We start from the raw sequence: 23,490 nt of genomic DNA, 5'->3' as shown, positions 1-23,490 counted from the left end.
CTTCTCTTCTGTCCTTTCTCCCTACCCCTCTCTCTCCACCTCTCTCTCTCTCAGTGGAAGAAATAAGACCATTATCAGTTTGTTTAAGGCCATCTCTGCCCTCGGTGTCACATCCATTTGAGAGGAAGAAGAGGAGAATGAGGACTGATTCTGTTCTTCAACAACAAGCATCTGTTTCACTCTGATTCCATCTAGTGGACCAAACTAAAACTGTCTAGTCTTTCTCTCTCTTACTCACACAACAGGTGCTGAACCAACACACATCACATCCCGGAAACACACACACACACACACACACACACTGTATACTGTAAGAGATGACTGAATAATCAGGAAGATGTTGACTAAATATCCCAAACCAATTTATAACAACGGCGTATCCTATCACTCCTACCAAATTTGAATTTTTCTAGGTGATCGCTGAGAGTTTGGACATTTTGGTCATGGAAGATGATCTGGTGAGTGTGAATAGTGTATGGTATTCAACATGTATTCACTTATACAACCCTGAATGTGTTTTACCCTGTGAAGAGGGAGGACCAGAGAAGGTGTAGACTTTCATATTAGCCAAGACAGTTACACAGCTGATTCAACGAGGGGCACTATTCAATCAGCATCAACGAAGTATCCCCGGAAGAGCAGCGAACAAATTAAAGGTAATTTCCAATTGAGCTGACATATGCAGCGTTTACCTGAATGCAGTGTCCGCAACCTCAGGAACATTGCCTTTTAATTGTCATTGTCAATCGGCTATAAAGCGGCTCTTCAGTGCTACGAATTGAATAGAGCCCTTATAGATCTTATTTTTTGAAGACTATGATTAGGTGATAGTTGGATCAGGTGATACTGCTTTAGCTGGAGCAAAAGCCTGCAACTACACAACTGTTTGCAGATAAGACTGTATTTTGAACATGCAAATAAGAGCAGTGTGACGTAAAATCAACTAAATTTTACTTGAAACAGAACACAGAGAACATGTTGCAGAGGAGAGAGACAGGATCACATCACCTCCATAGCAGAAAACCTCCAGGACTCGGTTAGTAGATTTCCATCCCTCCATCTCACCCTCACCTGGTAGCAGTTGCTGCTCTGAGTTCAGCACATGCCATAGACTACTGTACATCTCTCTCTTTTCTCCCCCATCTCTTTCTCTCTGGTGTGTGTTTACATTCAAAGCTCTTTGAGAGGAAGTGTGGCTCGTGGCTCGTTCCTACCGCAGGAAGAACATCAAGCTGATCGTTGGCATAGTGACCGCGGTGATCGTTATCATTGCCATGGTCATCGTCGTTCTGCTGACCACAGGAGTCATCCCGATGAAACAACACCAACCATACCACCCTGAGATTCTCACTGTATCTGTGATGCAACTCTTCCTGTGTGTTACAAATCAATAAAAGAACACACTTCACACACGTAGCCTACATACTAAGCAAACACACTCGCATGCACACGAACACATCTAAAGCCTCATGGCTTATATTGTACTATATCTCTTGCAAAGTCTTTGTACGTGTTACTCAATACTTTTACAGTTACCAGAGTGAAGGTTTCTGTGCACACACACACACACACAAAAAAGGATCCAAACATTTCGAAGGTCCCTGTCTGCATGGCACTCAAGGGTACAGAAAGCACCTCCTTCTCCAAACAGCTAGGCTGCCCATGACAGCTGAAACAGAGCAGTACCTAGCCAATTGGTTTGCCCTAGTTTTTGTCAGGCCTGCAATCTGGAGGCCACGCACTGCAAGCCTGTGTATGTGGCTGAGACTGCCAAATATCAGCACCACCAGCTTGTACCTCCACCCAGGCTGTCTCAGCACCACGAGGGGCTGGTACTGAAGCAGCGTGTCACAAAAGGCCTGCTCCATGTAGCCGTCCAATCAGCACCTCCCCCGGACGTCCCCCACAAATATATCTGGTGTATTTGTACACAGGAAAACGCATCATCAAACCAGCTTCCTTTTACACAAGAATGTTAATGCATGTGTGCTGTTGGTGAGACGACTCAACAGGTCAACAAAGCGACCAACAAAGAGGCCATGTCGTGCAGTGGGGGAGATCTTCGTGGGCTGTACTCAGCCTTGTCTCAGGGTAGTAAGTTGGTGGTCTGTTGATATCCATCTAGCGGTGTGGGGGCTGTGCTTTGGCAAAGTGGGTGAGGTTACATCCTGCCTGGTTGGCCCTGTCCGGGGGTATCGTCGGACGGGGGCATAGTGTCTCCCGACCCCTCCGGTCTCAGCCTCCAGTATCTATGCTGCAATAATTTGTGTCGGGGGGCTAGGGTCAATCTGTTATATCTGGTGTAATTCTCCCATCTTATCTGGTGTCCTGAGTGAATTTAAGTATTCTCCCTGTAATTCTCTCTCCCGGAGGACCTGAGCCCTAGGACCATGCCTCAGGACGACCTGGCATGATGACTCCTTGCTGTCCCCAGTCCACCTGACTGTTCTGCCTGCGGCTATGGAACCCTGACCTGTTTACCGGACGTGCTATCTTGTCCCGGACCTGCTGTGTTCGACTCTCTCTATCGCACCTGCTGTCTGGAACTCTGAATGCTTGGCTATGAAAAGTCAACTGACATTTACTTCTGAGGTGCTGACCTGATGCACCCTCTACAACCACTGTGATTATTATTATTTGACCCTGCTGGTCATCTATGAACGTTTGAACATTTTGGCCATGTACTGTTATAATCTCCACCCGGCACAGCCAGAAGAGGACTGGCCACCCCTCAGAGCCTGGTTTCTTCCTTGGTTTCTGCCTTTCCAGGGAGATTTTCCTAGCAACTGTGCCTCTACATCTGCATTACTTGCTGTTTGGGGTTTTAGGCTGGGTTTCTGTATATCACTTTGTGACATCGGCTGATGTAAAAGGGCTTTATAAATACATTTGATTTATTGCTAGAAATGTACAAATCCTTGTTTGACCAGCAGCCATTCATAACATGGGCAATGAACTCCATTACATTTGACTCATGTAGAATACAAAGTGGATAATTGTTTGCAGGGTACCAGAGTGATAGATTATATTTTGTTGCAGCCTCGCCTTAACAGTAAAGGTGAGAATGCCCTCACCAACGGCAGCATTCTGGTACATGGAATGGGAGACAGAGTGGTCAACACAGTCCAGAGTTGCGGTACCTGCATCCATCTGATACCAAGAAGTGTTGTCCTGGATGTAGGATGAAATGTTCAATCACGGGTTACAGAAGCCTCCACAACACCACCACAATTTGCCACAACTGGATCAGTTTGCATATCAGCCTGTGTCCACCTGAACTCTACTCCAGTTGAACAGGACCGGACAGTCTGACCACACTCCAAAGCCCGCAGCATGATTGTCCAATTTGACACTGGCCTTCCTCCTGAAGCCCAGGAAGTTGTCCTCAGTGTCACTGGCCAGTGGAACCTTCCTCCTCCGTAGGTCCAGGAGGAGGGAGGCTCAGGCTGACTGCCACATGGTCACTGTTGAGCATGTTCAACAGGAGAGTCAGTCTGGTAGCAGCGTAAATCCACTCAATAGTCATGACACTTAAACCCCACTCTCTTTGGCTCAGGAAGACATCCCGTGTTGTGTGTTGAAGCAGAGCCACTTTCTCACCACTTGAACAGTTTTGTTATTCATTTCCCTCAGAACCTTGTGGGAGATGCACATTTGAATCTATGCTAGGGCCACCTCTCTCACAGCTTCTAGCTTCATGACCACAGGCAGAGGGAAATGTCAACCATATCAAGCCTGGTTGAATACTCATGGACAAGCTCCTGTTCACCCCTCCCGCCAGCAACATTAAACAAGATCGCTATATGTTTCATGACGAGTGTAAACGCTGATTGGTTTATTCATTAGTGTTAATGTTGGGGGCTTATCAGTTTTAGACTTGTACCAGTGTACCTCTGCTGCATCTTTCATAGAACACTGCATATCGTCTTTCACTTCCAGCCCAAACCATTTCAAAAAGTCATCACACAGAGAGATGTTTGTCATTTCCCTGAACAGAAGAGGCCACCTTCTGATGTAAAATACCACAGGAGACCAAACCAGTAGTAGAAGTACTGTATACCTATTCCAGGCACATTTATTTATTATTTAAGAAAGAGTTATTCATCATCTTCACCACTAAAGGAGTCTACAAGGAGTATGAGGCGGCAAATCCACATTTCACATTATCAATCGCATTCAAAGGTCCTGTGTGCTGAGAAAGCACACAGTGAAATGCAGAGGACAGAAGCAGCCCAATTCCAAATGGACCCCTGGCACCTAGCATTGGATGCCTCGGCATCACTCACATTAAGAAGTGAAAGCCTGTGACAGAGGCTGGCTAGCCCCTAACCTGGAGCATTTTCTGTATGGTAAAAATCCAGAGAACAATATGGAGCTATCACAGCTATCCAATCCTCTCAAATCTACATCTTCACGGAGTCCCAAGGGGTTAGAGGTCAATTTCGGATTGGGCCAAGGAAACATCTACAATTAAAAAGGCAGAGGTAAGGTGTAGTAAAACCCCAGACAGAGTAATTTCCGGGGATAGGTAGGCCAGAGATGGCTGTTATGGGGCAGTTTCTGTGTGAGTGGGCGTACCCTCTCGCAAGACCATTTTTGCACGTGCTCAAGTTGGAAAGCATGCCCATGCGAAAGAGGGAACGCCCACTTACACAGAAAAGAACCTTGACAATTTTTTTCATGAGTCATCTTCATTAGAGAGAGCGAGAGTTCCTTATTTAAATGGCTCAATTGTAATTGTAACCTCAATAGTCATTATTGGTGTCTAAGACATACCTAATTTGATCTGAATGAGGTGTTATTCACCACAAGCAAAAAAACAGGGTTAGGTCAATTCAGAAAGTACACCAAATTCCATTTCCACATTTTCCTCTTTGAAAAGCATGGGAATTTCAGTGTACTTCCTGAATTGACTGAAATTAAAATACAATTGACCACAACTCTGGCAAAAAAAATATAATTGCATCTCAGTTCTCAAATAACAGTAGACTTTGGTTATTTTGTCTGGTGAGCTATTGTAGAATGAAGTTGCCTCTAGATGCTGATTTAGGGTCAGTTTTGCATTTCTCCCCGTAATGGCTAAGGTTTGCCGATCTTAGATCTGTGCATGTAGGCAACTGCTACCAGGAGTAAAGTAAGAGAGGAAAGCAGAAGAATACATATCTACACTTATCAAAAATATAAAACACAACATGTAAAATGTTGATCCCATGTTTCATGAGCTGAAATAGATCCCAGAAATGTTCCATACACACAAAAAAATGTATTTCTCTAATTTTGTGCACAAATTAATTTACATCCCTGTTAGTGAGCATTTATCCTTTGTCAAGATCATCCATCCATCTGACAGGTGTGGCATATCAAAAGGCTGATTAAACAGCATGATCATTAAAACAGGTGCACCTTGTGCTGGGGACAATAAAAGGCCACCGAAATGTGCAGTTTTGTCACACAACGCCACAGATGTCCCAGGTTGAAGGAGCATGCAATTGACATGCTGACATTAGGTATGTCCACCAGAGCTATTGACAGATAATTGAATCTTAATTTCTCTACCATAAGCTGACTCGAACATCATTTTAGAGAATTTGGCAGTACGTCCAATCGGCCTTACAACCGCAGACCACATGTAACCATGTCAGTCCAGGACCTCCGCACCCGCCATCTTCACCTGCGGGATCATCGGAGACCAGCCACCCAGCTGATGAAACTGTAGGTTGGCGCCACAGAAGGTTGGTGACACCTTAATTGGGGAGGATGGGCTCATGGTAGTGGCTGGAGCGGAATTAGTGGAATGGAATCAAATATATCAAACACATGGTTTCCAGGTGTTTGATGCCATTCCATTAGCTCCGTTCCAGACATTATGAGCCTTCATTGGTTTGCACAACTGAAAAATTTCTGCACAAACTGTCAGAAATTGTCTCAGGGAAGCTCATCTGCATGTTCATCATCCTTACCAGGGTCTTGATCTGACTGCAGTTTGGCATCATAACAGACTTCAGTAGGAAAAAGTTCACCTTCAATGGCCACTAGAGAAGTGTGCTCTTCACATATGAATCCCAGTTGACTGTACCAGGAAGAAGGCAGAAAGCGTGTTCAGCTTCGTGTTGGCGAGTGCGTTGCTGACGTCAACGTTGTGAACAGAGTGCTCCAAGGTGGCGGTGGGGCTATGGTATAGGCAGGCAGAAGCTACAGACAACGAACACAATTGTATTTTATTGATGGCAATTTGAATAGATACAATTTGAAGAGATACAGTGATGAGATCCTGAGGCCCATTGTTGTGTCATTCATCTGCCGCCATCACCTCATGTTTTAGCATAATGCACAGCACCATGTCGCAAGGATCTGTACACAACTCCAGGAAGCTGAAAAAGTCCCGGTTCTTCCAATGTCTGCATACTCAGACATGTCACCCACTGAGCATGTTTGGGATGCTCTGGATCGACAGCGTGTTCCATACCCCGCCAATATCCAGCAACGTCACACAGCCATTCATGAGTGAGACAACATTCCACAAGCAAAAGCCTGATCAACTATATGTGAAGATGTCATGCTTCACGAGGCAAATGGTGGTCACACCAGATAATGAGTGGTTTTCTGACCCACGCTCCTACTTTAAAATAAAAAAATGTTGGGGGTATTTGTGACCAACAGATGTCTGTCTGTACTCCCATCATATGAAATTAATAGATATGGGCCTAATTAATGTATTTCTTATATGAACTGTAACTCATGAAATTCTTTGAAATTGTTGCATTTATATTTTTGCTCAGTGGATTCCTACAGCATTTCAGGACACATGATCCTGCGAGGAAATGCAAGGATAAGAGAGACGAGCGATTCACAACAAAACAAAAACTGGATGCAGTGATGTCCCATGACGATCCTCATTGGAGGGTTGGGTGGGACACCGGAGTGGTCCTGCCTTTCCCTTTCGACTCGTAAGTCGTAAACAGAACCTAAGTCCAGAGCCTCTACAGGAGCAGACGCAGGACCTGCTGAGAATCGTACCAGGTGAGAACCCGGACCAATTGAGGTGTAGGCAGGCAGACACCAGCCCAGGCCTGAGGGAGTTCATGGCTCACCCACACGCACCTGTTCAAAAGGTTGGGGTCACTTAGAAATGTCCTTGTTTCTTTAGAAAGAAAAACAAATTTGTCTATTAAAATATCAAATTGATCAGAAATACATTGTAGACATTGTTAATGTTGTAAATGACTATTGTTGCTGGAAATGGATGATTTTTTATGGAATATCTACATAGGCCTATTACCAGCAACCATCACTCCTGTGTTCCAAGTTTATCATTATAAAAAGGCTAATTGATCATTAGACAACACATTTTGCAATTACATTAGCACAGCTGAAAACTGTTCTGATTAAAGAAGCAATAAAACTGTCCTTCTTTAGACTAGTTGAGTATCTGGAGCATCAGCATCAGTGGGTTCGAACACAGCGTTGTAAGAGATCTTCAGTTTCTTGGCAATTTCTCGCATGTAATAGCCTTCACTTCTCAGAACAAGAAAAGACGGACGAGATTCCAATGAAAGGTCGTTCTTTCTGGCCATTTTGAGCCTGTAATCGAATCCACAAATACTGATGCTCCAAATACTCAACTAGTCTACAGGCCAGTTTTATTGCTTCTTTAAATCAGACGTTTTCAGCTGTGCTAACAATTGCAAAAAAAGAGTTTTCTAATGATCAATTAGCCTTTTATAATGATAAACTTGGATTAGCTAACACAACATGCCATTGGAACACAGGAGTGATGGTTGCTGGTAATAGGCCTATGTTGATATTCCATTAAAAATCATCAATTTCCAGCAACAATAGTCATTTACAACATTAACAATGTCTACATTGTATTTCTGACAAATTTGATATTATTTTAAATGAAAAAAAAAAACGTGCTTTTCTTTCATAAAACAAGGACATTTCTAAGTGAAGCCAAACCTTTGACCGGTAGTGTGATTTTACACACACACACACACACACACACACACACACACACACACACACAGCTCAAAAAAATAAAGGGAACACTTAAACAACACAATGTAACTCCAAGTCAATCACACTTCTGTGAAATCAAACTGTCCACTTAGGAAGCAACACTGATTGACAAATTCCACATGCTGTTGTGCAAATGGAATAGACAACAGGTGGAAATTATAGGCAATTAGCAAGACACCCCCAATAATGGAGTGGTTCTGCAGGTGGTGACCACAGACCACTTCTCAGTTCCTATGCTTCCTGGCTGATGTTTTGGTCACTTTTGAATGCTGGCGGTGCTTTAACTCTAGTGGTAGCATGAGATGGAGTCTACAACCCACACAAGTGGCTCAGGTACTGCAGCTCATCCAGGATGGCACATCAATGCGAGCTGTGGCAAGAAGGTTTGCTGTGTCTGTCAGCGTAGTGTCCAGAGCATGGAGGCGCTACCAGGAGACAGGCCAGTACATCAGGAGACGTGGAGGAGGCCGTAGGAGGGCAACAACCCAGCAGCAGGACCGCTACCTCCGCCTTTGTGCAAGGAAGAGCACTGCCAGAGCCCTGCAAAATGACCTCCAGCAGGCCACAAATGTGCATATGTGTCTGCTCAAACAGTCAGAAACAGACTCCATGAGGGTGGTATGAGGGCCCGACGTCCACAGGTGGGGGTTGTGCTTACAGCCCAACACCGTGCAGGACGTTTGCCAGAGAACACCAAGATTGGCAAATTCGCCACTGGCCCCCTGTGCTCTTCACAGATGAAAGCAGGTTCACACTGAGCACATGACAGACGTGACAGAGTCTGGAGACGCTGTGGAGAACATTCTGCTGCCTGCAACATCCTCCAGCATGACCGGTTTGGCGGTGGGTCAGTCATGGTGTGGGGTGGCATTTCTTTGGGGGGGCCTCCATGTGCTCGCCAGAGGTAGCCTGACTGCCATTAGGTACCGAGATGAGATCCTCAGACCCCTTGTGAGACCATATGCTGGTGCGGTTGGCCCTGGGTTCCTCCTAATGCAAGACAATGCTAGACCTCATGTGGCTAGAGTGTGTCAGCAGTTCCTGCAAGAGGAAGGCATTGATGCTATGGACTGGCCCGCCCGTTCCCCAGACCTGAATCCAATAGAGCACATCTGGGACATCATGTCTCGCTCCATCCACCAACAGACTGTCCAGGAGTTGGCGGATGCTTTAGTCCAGGTCTGGGAGGAGATCCCTGAGGAGACCATCCGCCACCTCATCAGGAGCATGCCCAGGCGTTGTAGGGAGGTCATACAGGCACATGGAGGCCACACACACACTACTGAGCCTCATTTTGAGTTGTTTTAAGGACATTACATCAAAGTTGGATCAGCCTGTAGTGTGGTTTTCCACTTTAATTTTGAGTGTGACTCCAAATCCAGACCTCCATGGGTTGATAAATTTGATTTCCATTGATAATTTGTGTTATTTTGTTGTCAGCACATTCAACTATGTAAAGATTCATTCAGATCTAGGATGTTTTATTTTAGTGGTCCCTTTATTTTTTTGAGCAGTATAGAGATATATATATATATATATGAGAGAGAGAATTGTCAGTCAGTGGCTATAGGGTTTCAGTCTCAAACACAGAGCCCTGCAGCACTGGGCTAGACTGCTATCTGTGTGTGTCCACCCAGTGCTGTAGTAGAGGGGTTTGTTCGCTCCCGTTGGTGTCCTGTATGACAGTCCTCTCACATCTTATCTGTTAGGAAAAGAGGAGATAGAGAATGTGAGAAATAATGTTAAAAACACAACATAGTTAGGATCAAGTATGCTCTCATTTCAGTCTGTGAATCTGTTCATAGAGAACTTTTATTTGGCCTTTTCACTACAAAAGGCCAAAAAACCAATGTCTCGTCAGTAGTGGTGTAACAGACCGTAGTCGATCCGTGATCCGTATGGATCCCCCCCCACGGTTCGGCACGCATGTGAACCGAGGATCAATTGCAAAGTTTAACCATCATAATGTGAAACACAGTTCTACTGCCGCTGTTACTTTTTAAAGTAATAATTCCCTAAATCTCCATGCAGAGCTGCAGTGAAAAGAAAGACAAGAGGTGCGTCCTACGTTTTACTCTGAAGCCTGAAGGTTGTTTTGATTATAAACATTTTAAAAAGCAGTTGTGTGTACTGTTCACGTGAAACGAGCATGTTGAATCCTAACGAATCAATCCTGGATCCTCGCGTTGCAAAATGCAAAGAAAAAGACCAGTGACAGCCATGGCTAGCAGAGGAGCTGAAGAACTGGAAACGCCTCCCGCTTCATTTAAGTCTCTTGTATGGGAGCATTTTGGCTTCTGTTAAATATGATGATGGAAGAAGGGTGGTGGACAACACCATTAGTGTGTAGGCATTGAGCCACAAGAAAGCCGTATGATCATGGAATTACAGCAAGCATGGCCACACATTTAAAGCATCATCACCCTGGTGTGTCAGTGACAGGAGCCAACTCAGCCAATAGACAACTTCTCACCGCGGCATTTAAGCAGCCCTTCGCTGCAGAATCAGACCAGACTAAAGCCAACACCAAATCTATTGGGATGTTTATCTCTGCAGACATGAGGCCGTACTCTGTTGTGGAAAACAAAGGGTTTAAACATATGGTGAAAGTGCTTGAGCCATGCTACAAAATCCCTCACGCACCCACCTCAGTATGAAGATCGTGCCAGATCTTTATGAAGAGGAAAATATCTAAATTGTCAAAGGATCATCCAAGACATCCTCTGTTGCCCTCACCACAGACGGCTGGACCTCCAGGGTAACAGAAAGCTATGTGACTGACTGCTCACTACACCACAGAGGAGTGGACCTCCAGGGCAACGGAAAGCTACGTGACTGTGACTGCTCACTACACCACAGAGGAGTGGACCTCCAGGGCAACGGAAAGCTATGTGACTGACTGCTCACAACACCACAGAGGGGGAGATGTGAAGTCCAGGGCTACAGACACACCCCCTCTATGAGAGTCACACAGGCACAAATCTGGTGCAGCTAGTGCAAGGAGCAGTAGCAGAGTGGAAGCTAGAGAGGCCCAATAGCAATATCCCAACCACCACAGATAATGCCATAACCAAGTAAATGCAGTGATAGAGGCTGGACTGGGGCCACAGATAGCTTGCTTTGCACTTGTGATCAATTTAGCATCTCAAAAGGGAATCTCAGTGAACCAGATTGACCGCCTCCGTGGGAGGATCAGGAAGGTGGTTTCCTTTTTCCACCGAAGCACAACAGCCACTGATGTTCTTAAGACCAAGCAGGAAATGCTACAGCTACCAACCCACAAGCTCATACACCATGTCACAACAAGATGGAACTCCACTTATGACATGTTGGCGCTCTATCTTGAGCAGCAGGCAACTGTATACTCTGCACTGCCAGACAAGACCCTGGAAAAACAAACATCTTCACCTTGTCTGATGATGTGAAGGTGGTGAAGGTGGCTGAGGTCCTCCGGGTGATCAAACCTCAAAACAGTTACAACCCTATTGAGCACTGATTAGAATCATTAGACTATTTTCATGCTGTGTGTGATTTAGTCAGAATTATATCTGAGAGTGTAGTTCGTAGTCAGAATTAATGTTTTGGTGACAATATACAGTGCCTTGCGAAAGTATTCGGCCCCCTTGAACTTTGCGACCTTTTGCCACATTTCAGGCTTCAAACATAAAGATATAAAACTGTATTTTTTTGTGAAGAATCAACAACAAGTGGGACACAATCATGAAGTGGAACGACATTTATTGGATATTTCAAACTTTAACAAATCAAAAACTGAAAAATTGGGTGTGCAAAATTATTCAGCCCCCTTAAGTTAATACTTTCTAGCGCCACCTTTTGCTGCGATTACAGCTGTAAGTCGCTTGGGGTATGTCTATCAGTTTTGCACATCGAGAGACTGAAATTTTTTCCCATTCCTCCTTGCAAAACAGCTCGAGCTCAGTGAGGTTGGATGGAGAGCATTTGTGAACAGCAGTTTTCAGTTCTTTCCACAGATTCTCGATTGGATTCAGGTCTGGACTTTGACTTGGCCATTCTAACACCTGGATATGTTTATTATTGAACCATTCCATTGTAGATTTTGCTTTATGTTTTGGATCATTGTCTTGTTGGAAGACAAATCTCCATCCCAGTCTCAGGTCTTTTGCAGACTCCATCAGGTTTTCTTCCAGAATGGTCCTGTATTTGGCTCCATCCATCTTCCCATCAATTTTAACCATCTTCCCTGTCCCTGCTGAAGAAAAGCAGGCCCAAACCATGATGCTGCCACCACCATGTTTGACAGTGGGGATGGTGTGTTCAGGGTGATGAGCTGTGTTGCTTTTACGCCAAACATAACATTTTGCATTGTTACCAAAAAGTTCAATTTTGGTTTCATCTGACCAGAGCACCTTCTTCCACATGTTTGGTGTGTCTCCCAGGTGGCTTGTGGCAAACTTTAAACAACACTTTTTATGGATATCTTTAAGAAATGGCTTTCTTCTTGCCACTCTTCCATAAAGGCCAGATTTGTGCAATATACGGACTGATTGTTGTCCTATGGACAGATTCTCCCACCTCAGCTGTAGATCTCTGCAGTTCATCCAGAGTGATCATGGGCCTCTTGGCTGCATCTCTGATCAGTCTTCTCCTTGTATGAGCTGAAAGTTTAGAGGGACGGCCAGGTCTTGGTAGATTAGCAGTGGTCTGATACTCCTTCCATTTCAATATTATCGCTTGCACAGTGCTTCTTGGGATGTTTAAAGCTTGGGAAATCTTTTTGTATCCAAATCCGGCTTTAAACTTCTTCACAACAGTATCTCGGACCTGCCTGGTGTGTTCCTTGTTCTTCATGATGCTCTCTGCGCTTTTAACGGACCTCTGAGACTATCACAGTGCAGGTGCATTTATACGGAGACTTGATTACACACAGATGGATTGTATTTATCATCATAAGTCATTTAGGTCAACATTGGATCATTCAGAGATCCTCACTGAACTTCTGGAGAGAGTTTGCTGCACTGAAAGTAAAGGGGCTGAATAATTTTGCACGCCCAATTTTTCAGTTTTTGATTTGTTAAAAAAGTTTGAAACATCTAATAAATGTCGTTCCACTTCATGATTGTGTCCCACTTGTTGTTGATTCTTCAGTTTTATATCTTTATGTTTGAAGCCTGAAATGTGGCAAAAGGTCGCAAAGTTCAAGGGGGCCAAATACTTTCGCAAGGCACTGTAGGTTTGAGAAACAACCATTGTTATTAAGAGGCACATCAGTATCATGGCAGATCATTAGTGACGACTTCACTTGAGGTGAAAGTATTAGCTTCCCAAGCAGACACCGTGCATACGGTCACAAGCCATGAGAATTGTTTTTCACCCCATCTGAAACATCAATACCTGCACTGTATCTAGTGTCTTGACTGAGCAAGATTCAGTGCCGACCTTGGCTGGGGCACTGAGAACTTCCCAGGGTCTTTCTACGTCGGCTGGGTAGCAGGACAGTGTGGGCGTATGATAACTAAATGTTTTGTGCGGAAGTATGTGTGTCACTATAAAATGAAGGTCTTTGTACTGTGCACGCCAGAACGTTCCCGTGAATAAACATTTGACTATTGTGGACTGGGCCTCTGTTTTCATTCCAACCAGTATCTTACAAATCCTGGTTGCAGACAGAGTCATTAAATTGGGGTATAAACATTGAGAACCTAATGTGTCCCTGATCCTACCTCTGAAAACAAGGATTCTACAATCAATGGCCCCAAGTGAGAAAGACAGCACCATCACTAGAGATGTCAAGGCTGCCATTAGAGGCTGCCATTGATCTGATCGGGTCAGTAGAGGATGCCTGGATATTTTTAAAAAATGCCTTCCTAACCATCTTAAATAAGCATGCCCCATTCAAGAAATTTAGAACCAGGAACAGATATAGCCCTTGGTTCTCCCCAGACCCGACTGCCCTCAACACAAACATCCTATGGCATTCTGCATTAGCATCGAACAGCCCCCGTGATATGCAGCTTTTCAGGGAAGCTAGAAACCAATATACACAGGCAGTTAGAAAAGCCAAGGCTAGCTTTTTCAAGCAGAAATTTGCTTACTGCAACACTAGCTCAAAAAAGTTTTGGGACAGTGTAAAGTCCATGGAGAATAAGAACACCTCCTCCCAGCTGCCCACTGCACTGAAGATAGGAAACGCTCACCACTGATAAATCCACTATAGTTGAGAATTTCAATAAGCATTTTTCTACGTCTGGCCATGCTTTCCACCTGGCTACCTCTACCCCGGTCAACAGCACTGCACCCCTCACAGCAACTTGCCCAAGCCTTCCCCATTTCTCCTTCTCCCAAATCCAGTCAGCTAATATTCTGAAAGAGCTGCAAAATCTGGACCCCTACAAATCAGCCGGGCTAGACAATCTGGACCCTTTCTTTCTAAAATTACCTGCCGAAATTGTTGCCACCTCTATTACTAGCCTGTTCAACCTCTTTCGTGTCGTCTGAGATTCACAAAGATTGGAAAGCAGCTGCAGTCATCCCCCTCTTCAAAGGGGGGGGGAGACACTCTTGACCCAAACTGCTACAGACCTATATTTATCCTACCCTGCCTTTCTAAGGTCTTCGAAAGCCAAGTCAACAAACATTACCGACCATTTCGAATCTCACCATACCCTCTCTGCTATGCAATCTGGTTTCAGAGCTGGTCATGGGTGCACCTAAAGGTCCTAAACTATATCTTAACCATCGATAAGAAACATTACTGTGCAGCCGTATTCATTGATCTGCCCAAGGCTTTCGAATCTGTCAATCACCACATCCTCATCGGCAGACTCGACAGCCTTGGTTTCTCAAATGATTGCCTCGCCTGGTTCACCAACTACTTCTCTGATAGAGTTCAGTGTGTCAAATCGGAGGGTCTGTTGTCCGGACCTCTGGCAGTCTCTATGGGGGTGCCACAGGGTTCAATTATTGGACCGACTCTTCTCTGTATACATCAATGATGTCGCTCTTGCTGCTGGTGAGTCTCTGATCCACCTCTACGCAGACGACACCATTCTGTATACTTCTGGCCACCTTATTAACAACCCTCCAGGCAAGCTTCAATGCCATACGACTCTCCTTCCGTGGCCTCCAATTGCTCTTGCCTCCAATACCCTACTCAATAAATTGGATGCAGTCTATAACAGTGCCATCCGTTTTGTCACCAAAGCCCCATACACTACCCACCATTGCGACCTGTAAGCTCTCGTTGGCTGGCACTCGCTTCATCCTCGTCGCCAAAAACTCACTGGCTCCAAGTCATCTACAAGATCCTGCTAGATAAAGTCCCTCCTTATCTCAGCTCACTGGTCACCATAGCATCACCCACCTGTAGCACACGCTCCAGCAGGTATATCTCTCTGGTCACCCCCAAAACCAATTATTTCTTGGCCGCCTCTCCTTCCAGTTCTCTGCTGCCAATGACTGGAACGAACTACAAAAATCTCTGAAACTGGAAACATTTATCTCCCTCACTAGCTTTAAGCACCAGCTGTCAGAGCAGCTTACAGATTACTGCACCTGTACATAGCCCATCTATAATTTAGCCCAAACAACTACCTCTTTCCCTACTGTATTTATTTGATTCTTTATTTTGCTCCTTTGCACCCCATTATTTTTATTTCTACTTTGCACATTCTTCCACTGCAAATCTACCATTCCAGTGTTTTACTTGCTATATTGTATTTACTTTGCCACCATGGCCTTTTTTTTGCCTTTACCTCCCTTATCTCACCTCATTTGCTCACATTGTATATAGACTTATTTTTCTACAGTATTATTGACTGTATGTTTGTTTTACTCCATGTGTAACTCTGTTGTTGTATGTGTCGAACTGCTTTGCTTTATCTTGGCCAGGTCGCAATTGTAAATGAGAACTTGTTCTCAACTTGCCTACCTGGTCAAATAAAGGTGAAATAAATCCAAAAAAAGAGGACCTGAACCCCAGATACCCCCTAATGTACATAACTACCTTCATAGATCTACTGGTTCAAGTCCCTGTCTCACCTAGACCCTGCCCTGCACCGGAGGACATAAAGTGATCTCACCACTGAGGTACATTTTTGTTTAAATGTAAGAGTGAATTACTTAAATAATAAATATACTGTAGTCTAATCTTAGTCTATTAGAATCATCTATTTGATTTGGAATAATTATGGCTTTTATTAAATGTTATTGCCACAATTATAGTTAAAAGAAAAATGAAAATAAGTCATTTTTTCTGCAGGGTCAAGCCACAGAGCCGACAGGAGCAGACTCAGGAGGCATCTCCTCCACAAAATAATTTGACCATGAAGGAGCTTTTTGGGAAGACCTTTGCGAGCAAGGACACAGGCAAGACGTTTGCCAACACCATCAAAGAGGATGTGGAATCCTACAAGGCAGCAAGCGGCATTCCACTGGATGGTGATCCACTGACATAATGGAAAGGAATGAGTGTAAATACCCTCACATTGCCATGATGGCAAGATGCTACCTGGCACTTCAATTCCTAGCGAGAGGGGTGTTCTCCACAGCAGGGGACATAGTAACTGCAAAGAAGTCTACCATCTCCCAGACAATGTAGACATCCTCATCTTTTTGAAAAATGATTTTAAAAGTTAAGCTCAGGTCTACTTTGCTTTCTTTTTTTGATGTGGACACAGGCAATTTTTTCATTCACTATTGTTCAAAGGAAGAAGGTATAATGCCTCATATTGCACTTTCATTTAACAATTGAGTATTGAATATTTGATTTAAACATTTAAAAGTTCCTTGCTTTAAGTCATAAATGGAAAGCAAAGTTATATTAATCTCCCTTATTTTTTGATGATCCGAAAAATGATCCGATCCGTGACGCAAAACCGTGATTCGATCCGTGACTCAAAACCGTGATCCGATCCGTGAGTTTTGTGATCTGTTGCACCACTACTCGTCAGACATGCAACTAAACAGACAAAAACAGTCTCATGTCAGATGCAGAGTCAATTTCACCTGTCAGTGACAGTGCTTCAAAAGGGTCACATGAAAATCACAACATCCTGTCAACAGATCACCTAAAACATTGTTCATCCAGCAATAGCAGTCTGCTGCGTGTTAACTTTGGGCTGTTGGGAGTTCTTGCTCAACCATGCTTAGATCTTTCAACTTGACACTTCCAAAACCCACACTCAAACCACAGGCAGCGATAACTTGGTCTTATGAAACATGGCACAAGAGCAGTGGATGAGAAAATGGTGTTTTAAAATGATAGAGATGTTGGTAAAATAATATAGGTGAGTGTGATGCCTATTGTGTAAGTCCTCAATGATGTGTGTGTGTGTGTAAACTTAGGACATAAGAGGCTGAGCACGTGTACACCTTGGACATAAGCGGCTGTGTGTGTGTGTGTGGGCCTGAAACCAACCTGTGTCATTCACGATACATTTGTCCGTCTGTTGTTTGAGGGCATCTGCGCTGTTTACGGTGTCTTTAACAGATGCCTAAAAGATAACCAGCCCTTCACTAAATCAGCCAATCAGAGCAGCTACTGAGCAACCTTATTTGCTGTCAGGTGGTCGATTATAACGTGACAGACAAAAAGCGCAGGGCCATGTTCAGCAGGAAAACGTTGGCCAACGTTCAGATAGAAATGTACAATGTAGAATATACATACCTCACTGGTATATAGAATACGTAATCCATTCAGCTCTAGTCATGGCTTTTCTATCTGCAACATTCCACATTGTTTTTGTACTGAACATAGCCCAGTATTTAGTTTCTCAGCCATTGGGTAATTTGTGTTGAGTCAGTGTGTGTGTTCATGCAGTGTGTGGTTTCGTCAATGCAGTGTGTGTGCGTTTTTATGAGTGTGTTCATGCAGTTTGAAAACAGATGACTGTGGGCGTGGCATGCAAGACATCCAGTGTTAATGCAATTGGTTAATGACACCTCATACAGACAATCTTGAACAATCAATCGTAACATTTGGATTGTCCCTCTGATCGACCTGATTGATCAGCTTCATACAGTAACAAACAGGCTGGACGTGATCTATAGACATGTTTCTCTTACTGATCAGGAGAACTCTGGTCCCAGAAGGCCAGTGTGTGCAGGCTTTTACTCCAAACCAGCTTCCACACAGCTGGTTCAGCTAATACTACAGTCATTCTTCAATCTGAACAATATATATTTAGTCTAGTTCTAGAGACTATAAATCATTCTGGTCCAGATTAAAGATCATGACCCCTATAGTTTAACATGCGTTTTAGAGCTGGGTTGTAACAGAAGCCTGCACATCAGTCCCCCAGGACCAGAATTGGCCACCCTTCCTAATGGACTGTTATAATCAAATCAAGGCAGATCAGAATCTGTCAGGGTAAATCATGATTTTATTATTTTATATTCATATTGCCATCACATTCTTCTGCTTGATATGATAGAGGCATGTTTTCAGGAGTGATTGGGAACAGTTTAACATGTGGACCAACCCCATGGTTCTGGATCACTGTAGGCTGATATTTTTTCAACGACGCCTGTGGGAAAACAAACAGGCCAACTGATTCCCTGCAACATTCACAACAGTCATAACGCTCGTCACAAACTTATCAGTACAGTCCACTGTCCTTAGGGAACATTGTGTTTCAGCATCTAGACTGTCCATACACAGGTGTGATTCAGGTGTGATGCATCTAAAGCCTACGCAGCTAGTCCAGCCAGTAGAAGTGTGCTCAGCTACTGTAAGGCCGCATACAAACCACATGACGTGATCTCACTAGTGCAGTGAGTGTGTACACAACTCATTTTTGCCTAAATTCTCCAAAACAAGAACCACATTTCCAAAAGGAAAATAAACTTGAAATGGGCATTATACCACATTGAATAAACTGGACCATTAAGAGTTGTCCACGTGTTTATCAAATTAACTGGCTAATGTAGTGTCAGCTATATTAGGGGAAATCTCTGATTATTTTAATGAGAGACAGGCAGTGGGGGTGTGACCTCGTCCCAAAGTGGCACCTCTGCACTGTACAGTATAGATCACTGAACACAATCTACTGAGCTACTCAGTCAGTGAACTACAAACTTCATATGAACTCTGTTTGCTGTGATGTGCACCCCTACTGGTGGAGAGGGGGGAGCACCAGTGTGTTGGTTTGTTATGGGAGGCTGTGGGAAGAGTCTCTGTTCTCTGATGGGTAGTGGAGAGCTGCTCAGGATTGTCAGAGGGTCACATTGGTTAGTACGCATGCCATGCAAACCAAAGAATGAGCATGTTATTTCTCTCCTCTCTCACAACCACTTGTACAAATCCAGTTTGTGAACAAACACTCTCCCATCCATCCCTCCATGCAAATGCAGTGTAGAGGCCTTACCTTGTTCCTGTAGTATAGTAGTACAACCCCCAGTACGGTGGCCAGGCCCAGGACTATGAAACAGTACTGCATGTACACCATCACCATTGGCAATAGCACCAGGTTAGTGTGGAACGTCGCCAGGATTTCACCGTCGATATAACCATTCTACCACAGGGGGAGAGAATATGAGTGGACAGATTTATGGGGGTGTAGAAAGAGTTAGGGATACGTATATATGCTAGGGTTATGGGTGAGGAATATAGAATGTTATGGTGGAGAGATGGGTATGGGGTATACAGCAGGTTGGGGCGGAGAGTGTAGCAAAAAGCTTGTGTTCCTAGTGCAGTAGTATCTAACAATTCACACAAATCTAAAAGTAAAATAATGGAATTAAGTAATACAGAAACATTAGGACGAGTAATGTCTGAGCCCGGAGGTTAGGGGTGGAAAGTGTTATGGGAGGAGAGATGGTATGGGGTATACAGCAGGTTAGGGGGTAAGAACCCAGTAAGTGTCTCATCAGTCACCTCCTCAAACCACATCATGGGCATCATCACCTCAGAGATCTTCCCCGTTTCCCTGCTCCAGACGAACACAAACCGTCAGTTATACACACAAATGCATGCAACGGTCACAGCAGAGGAAGACAGTTCTTCTCCCATCAGAAACTACCAGATTGAACGGGACCCTCCACCTTAATGCCTTTGGGGTTAAAGGTCAGGGAATGTCCTTATATGACATGTACATGTTGAAATGTGGAGTGATGGGTTGGGCGTCAGATAGGGGTTATAGATCAGAGAGGTTGAGGGGTAGGTCCTAAAATGAACACCCTCCACCCGACCAAATGCGGGTCGATTTTAGCATTGGCAGGCAGAATGTCTAGCAGTTGTCACACAGAGCACTTGGGCAATCCAAAACCCACATGTAAGGAATAGTAAAGAATGCATCAGTGATTGGTAGGCCATTTCTTACAACTTTCTGAAGACATTACGGCATGACTGCATGTTCACTGCCTGTGTAACGTTACTACCTGGTTAAGTGTCTCTGTAGCCAGTTAGCAATGCCGAAACAGTCATTTCTAAAACCTTCTGAATTAATCATGATGTATCAATTGGCTGGGCATTTGTTTTGCAAACTCTGCCATCACATGGCGCCTAGTATACTAGGGTGGCAGGGAGCCTAGCGGTTAAGGGCATTGGGCCAGTAACTGAAAGGGCGTTGGTTCGAATCCCGAGTGGGCAAGGTGGATAAATCTGCCGTTCTGCCCTTGAACAAAAGCGTTAACACCCCAGCAACTGCTCCCGGGCACCCTGGACATGGATTAAGGCACCCCCCCCCCCGGACATGGATTAAGGCACCCCCCCCGGACATGGATTAAGGCACCCCCCCCGGACATGGATTAAGGCACCCCCCCCGGACATGGATTAAGGCACCCCCCCCGGACATGGATTAAGGCACCCCCCCCGGACATGGATTAAGGCACCCCCCCCGGACATGGATTAAGGCACCCCCCCCGGACATGGATTAAGGCACCCCCCCCGGACATGGATTAAGGCACCCCCCCCGGACATGGATTAAGGCACCCCCCCGGACATGGATTAAGGCACCCCCCCCGGACATGGATTAAGGCACCCCACCGGACATGGATTAAGGCACCCCCCTACCTCTCTGGAAGACACATTTCAGTTGAATGCATTCAGTTGTGCAACTGACTAGGTATCCCCCTTCCCAATCAACAGTCCATTGCAAGGTGTGCAATTAAAAATTAAAGGGCAACTACAATATTGTTTTTAAAAATCTGAGAGGCTGGTAGATTCTCATCTAACTGCCAGTGGCTGGTGGACAAAAGTTAGTGGCCCTGGATAGGGGTTATCCTTACGTGATCCCAGACACTTTCTTCATATACAAGTTGAGCTGCAGACGGATAGACACATTCAGAGGTACACCAGTCTCCTGCAGAGAGAGAAATGAATAAACTGCTTATTTACAGCTTTAATAAGTCAAATGGGGAAAATACTTGCCACAGCAAGCAAGTAAACAATGTTGGGTTGTTGGCGGAAGAGCATGAAATATGTTCCCTAGACATCTAATGACAAACAAGTGGTCTGTACTGAGTGCACTAAATACGGAGACTAATTGAAATAGATTAAACATTTGGACAAGGGCTCTTTGGCCTCAGTTGAAGAACCAGTCGTTAAGCTTAGTGAGAGAGCTCGAACCAAACATCTTGTCTTACTCGTTTCTCTTCTCAGGGTAAGGTCATTCCACTCCCTTGTTGTCCAAACACACAGTTTGTGGCACAAAACAACTAAATCTACTTGACAATCGCTTTGCTTTCCAAGCCAAGCCGCTTAAAGTCTGCACTTTGTCCAAAACAGGATCACACCTAGCTAAATTAATACTCAAGGGACTTACACACACAGCTCAAAAATACCCTCTGAACAGTCTGAGCATCGGTCCCACACACAATCAACTAGGACTTTGTTAGCGGGCTTAGTCGTTATAAAATATACTGAGAAACAATGAAAACATTTGCCTAACAAAAACGCTTTTTGTCCCCAGTCTTACAGCAATGTGTGTGGAGTTCCCTAGTTTCAAACGGAGGAATAAACATACTGTATAGGCCTGCATACAGAGTGAGTCTCTCCCCCCCCCATGGAAATGTCAGTGTTGCATTTCTCTTCACAGTAAATATTTCCCCACAATCTACAGTACTTAAGTTAGAAGTTTGTGTGTAAGCAGAACACATAAAAACATACACAGGATAGAGACACAGTCAGACAGACAGCTGTTTATATGCTTCTAAAGGAAGGAATTCCAAAATATTGAGGGGAACTTGCTTATTTATCCCTCCTTTTACCAAGTAAGTTAACTGAGAACACAATCTCATTTTACAGCAATGACCAGGAGAATAGTTACAGGGGATGAATGATCCAATTGGAAGCTGGGGATGATTAGGTGTCCATGATTGCATGAGGGCCAGATTGGGAATTTAGTCAGGACACCAGGGTTAACACCCCTACTCTTACGATAAGTACCATGGGATCTTTAGTGACCACAGAGTCAGGACACCCATTTAACGTCCCAGCCGAAAGATGGCACCCTACACAGGGCAATGTCCCCAATCACTGTCCTGGGGCATTTGGATATTTAATTTTTTTTTTTAACCAAGGGCCTCCCGGGTGGCTGTGCCATCAGAGTCCCTGGGTTCGCGCCCAGGCTCTGTCGTAACCGGCCGCGACCGGGAGGTCCGTGGGGCGACGCACAATTGGCCTAGCGTCGTCCGGGTTAGGGAGGGCTTGGTCGGTAGGGATGTCCTTGTCTCATCGCGCACCAGCGACTCCTGTGGCGGGCCGGGCGCAGTGCGCGCTAACCAAGGTTGCCGGGTGCACGGTGTAGCCTCCAACACATTGGTGCGGCTGGCTTCCGGGTTGGATGCGCGCTGTGTTAAGAAGCAGTGCGGCTGGTTGGGTATCGGAGGACGCATGACATTCAACCTTCGTCTCTCCCGAGCCCGTACGGGAGTTGTAGCGATGAGACAAGATAGTAGCTACTACAACAATTGGATACCACAAAATTGGGGAGAAAAAGGGGTAAAAATTCAAAATAAAATAAAAAAAATAATATTAAACCAGAGAACTGACCCTCCAACACCATTTCCAGCAACATCTATCCTACTATCCAGGGACTGACAAGGACCAACCCTGCTTAGCGTCAAAGACAGCTAAAGATGGGGTCCTAGCTAGAAACGCTAGCTGGTGTTATTGATTTATTGTGTGAAAAGTGCATTTGAAATGATTCATGTGCATCCCAACACATAGGTTTGAGAAACAACCATTGTTATTAAGAGGCACATCAGTATCATGGCAGATCGTTAGTGACTTCACTTGAGGTGAAAGTATTAGCTGCCCAAGCAGACACCGTGCATACTGCCACAAGCCATGAGAATTGTTTTTCACCCCATCTGAAACATCAATACCTGCCTGTGCCATATCACACCAAGTTACTGGATAACATGGGACTTGTCAATAACATTGATCTCCCAACCTTTGTCACAATAACATTTTACTGCCTAGATTCATAACAGACTGACAAATCAACATTATCTACTGGGTCCATTAGCAAACATTTCAGTACAGATCTG

At 44.6% G+C, this 23,490-nt stretch overlaps 1 protein-coding gene across 4 annotated transcripts in view; it reads right to left on the bottom strand.

The window, feature by feature from the left end:
- Positions 1 to 9,483: 9,483 nt before the first annotated feature.
- LOC110523398 (scavenger receptor class B member 1) overlaps positions 9,484 to 23,490 on the bottom strand; it is a 39,568-nt gene continuing 25,561 nt past the window's right edge. For 2 of the 4 annotated variants that reach the window (XM_021602062.3, XM_021602065.3), the window contains exons 9-12: positions 21,226 to 21,299; positions 19,874 to 19,925; positions 19,365 to 19,511; positions 18,361 to 18,524 (exon numbers count right to left, since the gene is read on the bottom strand). In XM_021602062.3, the coding sequence (XP_021457737.1) occupies positions 18,384 to 18,524; positions 19,365 to 19,511; positions 19,874 to 19,925; positions 21,226 to 21,299 (414 nt within the window). In that variant the 3' untranslated portion in view covers positions 18,361 to 18,383. Of the gene's footprint in view, positions 9,722 to 17,416; positions 17,493 to 18,360; positions 18,525 to 18,948; positions 19,214 to 19,364; positions 19,512 to 19,873; positions 19,926 to 21,225; positions 21,300 to 23,490 lie in introns of those variants that run through there. The other 2 variants (XM_021602063.3, XM_090234153.1) reach the window with 2 other exon arrangements.

The sequence above is a fragment of the Oncorhynchus mykiss genome, chromosome 5, assembly GCF_057628025.1.
Source record: "Oncorhynchus mykiss isolate SJ-2025 chromosome 5, ASM5762802v1, whole genome shotgun sequence".
NCBI classification, from domain to species: Eukaryota; Metazoa; Chordata; class Actinopteri; order Salmoniformes; family Salmonidae; genus Oncorhynchus; species Oncorhynchus mykiss.
Note: the sequence above shows the minus strand (reverse complement) of the source record. Positions and strands in the feature narration are given on the sequence as shown.